The sequence below is a fragment of the Kogia breviceps genome, chromosome 9 (genome assembly GCF_026419965.1).
Source record: "Kogia breviceps isolate mKogBre1 chromosome 9, mKogBre1 haplotype 1, whole genome shotgun sequence".
Lineage (NCBI taxonomy): Eukaryota > Metazoa > Chordata > Mammalia > Artiodactyla > Physeteridae > Kogia > Kogia breviceps.
In genome coordinates this window covers 108,539,599-108,544,488 of record NC_081318.1, presented here as the reverse complement: position 1 = coordinate 108,544,488, position 4,890 = coordinate 108,539,599, and the positions used below count along the sequence as shown (strand labels likewise).

The 4,890-nt window shown below is 53.5% G+C and overlaps 1 protein-coding gene across 1 annotated transcript; it reads left to right on the top strand.

Moving 5' to 3' along the window:
• Positions 1-4,183: 4,183 nt before the first annotated feature.
• On the top strand, positions 4,184-4,646 carry LOC131762611 (small ubiquitin-related modifier 1-like). Its single transcript, XM_059074261.2, has one exon. It carries the CDS (start codon positions 4,208-4,210, stop codon positions 4,511-4,513), a length of 306 nt encoding a protein of 101 aa, XP_058930244.1. The 5' UTR covers positions 4,184-4,207; the 3' UTR covers positions 4,514-4,646.
• The last annotated feature ends 244 nt before the right edge of the window (positions 4,647-4,890 follow it).

Sequence of the window (4,890 nt, the reverse complement as noted above, 5' to 3'; positions counted from 1 at the left end):
ACTAAACTCCATACTCTTCTCCACCCAACCTCACCTCCACCGTCACCTTCAGCATCCCTCACCTCCATTCTCACCTCCACGCTCACTCACCTCCGTACTCACCTCCACCCTCCCTCACCTCCACGATCACATCCACCCTCACACCTCCATAATCACATACAACTTCCCTCACCTCCAAAAGCATCTCCTCAGTCACTCAGCTCCATACGCACCACCACCCCTCCATCCTCACTCATCTGCATACTCATCACCAGCCTCACTCATCTCCATATGTACCTCCACCCTCACTCACATCCACCATAATGTCCACCCTCACACCTCCATACTCACCTCCACCCTCCCTCACCTCCACAATCACCTCCAAACTCCCTCACCTCCACAATCACCTCAAACCACACTCACCTCCATATTCACCTCCACCCTCCAGCCCCTCCTCCCGCACCTCCACCCTCCCTGTTCTCCACACTCTCCTCCACACTCACTCACCTCCACACTCACCTCCACCTTTCCTCACCTCCACCCACACCTTGACTCTCACTCACCTCCGTACTCACCTGCATCCTGCATCACCTCCACCCTCCCTCAACCCCACCCTCAACTTCACCCCCCCTCACCTCCACCCTCACCTCCACCCTCCCTCACCTCCACCCTTGTCTTCACACTACCTCACCTCCCCCTCACCTGCACCCTCACTCATCCCCATCCTCACCTCCAACTTCCCTCACCTCCACCCTCAGCTTCACTGTCCCTCAACTCCACCCTCAGCTCCATCCTCACTCACCTCCATATTCATCTCGATCCTCACCTCCACCATCACTCACCTCCAAACTCATCTCTGCCCTCCCTCACCTCCACACTCACATCTACCCACACTCACCTCTATTTTCATCTCGACCTTCACTCACCTCTACCCTCAACTCTATCCTCAGTCACATCGACACTCATCTCCAAACTCACTCACCTCGATATTCCCCTCCACCCTCACACCTCCGCACTCACGGGCACCATCTCTCATCTCCATACTTCCCTCCACCCTCACTCAAATCCACTGTAATGTCAACCCACACACCTCTATACTCACCTCCACCCTCACTCACCTCTACACTCACCTCCACCCTCCTTCTCCTCCACCCTCATCTCCACTGTCCCTCACCTCCACCCACACCTCGACTCTCACTCACCTCCATACTCAATTGCACCCTCCCTCACCTCCACCATCACCTCCAACCCCCCTCACCTCCACATTCACTCCACACTCCCTCACATCCATGATCACAGTCACATTCCCTCACCTCCATCCTCACCTCCACCCTTCCTCAACACCTCCCTCACCTCCTACCTCACTCACCTCTATACTATCCTACAACCTCACGTACCTCCATACTCACCTCCACCATCTCCCTCTTCTACACATACCTCCACCGTCACACCTCCATACTCACCTACACCCTCATCACCACACTCCCTCAACTCCACAGTCGCCTCAACTCTCACTCACCTCCGTATTCACCTCCATCCTCCCTTACCTCTACGCTCACCTCCACCCTCCCTCACCACCCTTCTCATCTCCACCTTCCCTCACCTGCACACTCACCTCCACCCTCACACTTCCATACTCACCTCCACCATCCCTCACCTCCACCCTCACCTCTACCCTCAATCACCTCCATACTCACTTCCGCCCTCACTCACCTCCACCCTCACCTCTACCCTCCCTCACCAGCCTAACTCAAATTCATATTCACCTCCACCCAACCTCACCTACACCCTCAATTTCACCCTCCCTCACCCACATCCATACTCACATCCATCCTCACCTCCATCCTCACTCACCCCCATACTCCCCTCCAACCTGCCGATCTTCCACCCTCACCGTCACCCTCCCTCACCTGAAGTCTCACCTCCACCCTCACTCACCTCCACCTTCACCTCCACCTTACCTCAGCGGCCTCACTAAACTCCATAATAACCTCCACCCCACCTCATCTCCACCCTCACCTTCACCCTCCCTCACCTCAACACTCACCTCCAACCTCACTCACCTCCATACTCACCTCCATCTTCATCTCCACCCTCACTCACCTCCATACTTACCTCTGACCTCCCTCACCTACAACCTCACATTCACACTCCCTAAACTCCATCCTCCCTCACCTCCAAGATCACCTCCACTCTCACACCTCCATAATCACCTACACCCTCACTCACCTCCATACTCACCTTCATCCTCCCCTCCAACCTCACTCACTTCCATATTCACCTCCACCCTCCCTCCCCTCCACCCTCACCTTCACCCTCCCTAACCTCCACCCTCAACTCCTCCCTCACTCACCTCCATACTATCCTACAACCTCACGCACCTCCATACTTACCTCCACCATCTCCCTCTTCTACACACACCTCTACCGTGACACCTCCATAGTCAACTACACCCTCACTTCCCCACTCCCTTAACTCCACACTCGCCTCAACTCTCACTCACCTCCCTATTCACCTCCACCCTCCCTCCCCTCCACCCTCACCTCCATCCTCCTTCCCCTCCACACTCACTTCCACCCTCACACTTCCATACCCACCTCCACCATCCCTCACCTCCACCCTCACCTGTACCCTCAATCACCACCATACTCCCGCCATCACTCACCTCCACCCTCCCTCACCAGCCTAACTCAAATCCATATTCACCTCCTCCCAACCTCACCTACACCCTCACCATCACCCTCCCTCACTTCTACCCTCAGCTCCACCCTCACCCACCTCCATACTCACATCCATCCTCACCTCCATCCTCACTCACCTCCATACTCCCCTCGATCCTCCCTTACCTCCTCGATCACCACCACCCTCACACCTACATAATCACCTACACCCTCACTCACCTCCATACTCACCTCCATCCTCCCCTCCAACATCACTCACCTCCACCCTCACCTCCACCCTCTCTCACCTCCATACTCACCTTCAATCTCTCACCTGCACCCTCACCTTCACCCTCCCTCAACTCCACCTTCACCCCCACCATCACTCTCCTCCATACTCACCTCCAACCTCACTCACCTCCATAATCACCTCCACCCTCCCTCACCTACACACTCACCTCCACCCTCACACTTCCATACTCACCTACAGTCTCCTTCCCCTCCACAATCACCTCCACCCTCACTCACCTCGATATTCACCTCCAGCCTCACACCTCCACACTCACGGTCACCCTCACTCATCTCCATACTTACCTCCACCCTCACTCACATACACCGTAAGGTCCACCCTCACATCTCCAGCCTCACCTCCACCCTCCCTCGCCTTCACCGACACCTCGACCCCCACTCACCTCCATACTTACCTGCACCCTCCCTCACCTCCACCCTCCCTCACCTCCACCCTCCCTCACCTCAGTAGTCACCTCCACCCTCTCTCATCTCCACCCTCACCTCTACCCTTCCTCACCTCCACCCTCACCTCCTCCCTCACTCAACTCCATACTATACTACAACCTCATGCACCTCCATACTCACCTCCACCCTCTCTCACTTCTAACCACACCTCCAGCGTCACACATCCATAAAACCTAGTCTCACCTACACACTCCCTCAACTCCACACTCACCTCCACCATCACTCACCTACATATTCATCGCCACCCTCCATCCCCTCCATCCTCACCACCACTCTCACTCACCTCTGTACTCACCTCCATCCTGACCTCCACCCTCACTCACCTCCATACTCACCTCCACCCTCCCTCATCTCCACCCTCACGTCCACCCTCACGCACCTTCATACTAACCTCCACCCTCCCTCACCTCCACACTCACCTGCACCGTCACACCTCCATAATCACTTACACCTTCCCTCACTTCCAAAATCACCTCCACCCTCACTCACCTCCACCTTACCTCACCTTCATCCTCACCTCCAACCTCACTCACGTCAATACACACCTCCACCCTCATACCTCCCTACTCAACTCCACCCTCTCATCCACCCTTCCTCACCTGCACACTAAGCTCCACCTTCACACCTCAATTCCCACCTCCACCCACCCTCACCTCCACCCTCACTCACTTCAATACTTACCTCCAGCGGAAGTTCCTCCAGCCGCGGTGCTGTGCTGTGGGGAAGGGAGACGGATTTGTAAACCTCAGAGCGAGGTTCTGCATACCCGAGGCCGCCGCTGTGCGGAGACCCCAGGGGAAACCACCGTCACCATGTCTGACCAGGAGGCAAAACCTTCAACTGAGGACTTGGGGGATAAGAAGGAAGGAGACTATGTTAAACTCAAAGTCATCGGACAGGATAGCAGTGAGATTCACTTCAAAGTGAAAATGACAACACATCTCAAGAAACTCAAAGAATCATACTGTCAAAGACAGGGAGTTCCCATGAATTCACTCAGGTTTCTCTTTGAAGGTCAGAGAATTGCTGATAATCACACTCCAAAAGAATTGGGAATGGAGGAAGAAGATGTGATTGAAGTTTATCAGGAACAAACAGGGGGTCGTTCAACAACTTAGATATTTTTATTTTTTTTCTTTTCCCTTAATCCTTTTTTATTTTTAAAAATAGTTCTTTTGTAATGTGGTGTTCAAAACAGAATTGAAAACTGGCATCCCATCTCTTTAGAACCTCTGGTAATTTGAATTCTAGTGCTCATTTTTCATTATTGTTTGTTTTCATTGTGCTGATTTTTGGTGATCAAACCTCAGCCCCATTCATATCACCCTCTCCTTTTTAAAAATTACGTGTGTGCACAGAAAGCCCGCCTTTTCCAGGACTGTGCATTTATAGGCTTGTGATAAATAAGATTGACTAATGTGAGTGTTCATAATGACTTTCCAATTGGCCCTGAAGTTCTAGCATGTGATCGCTTCACTCCTGGACTGTGACTTTC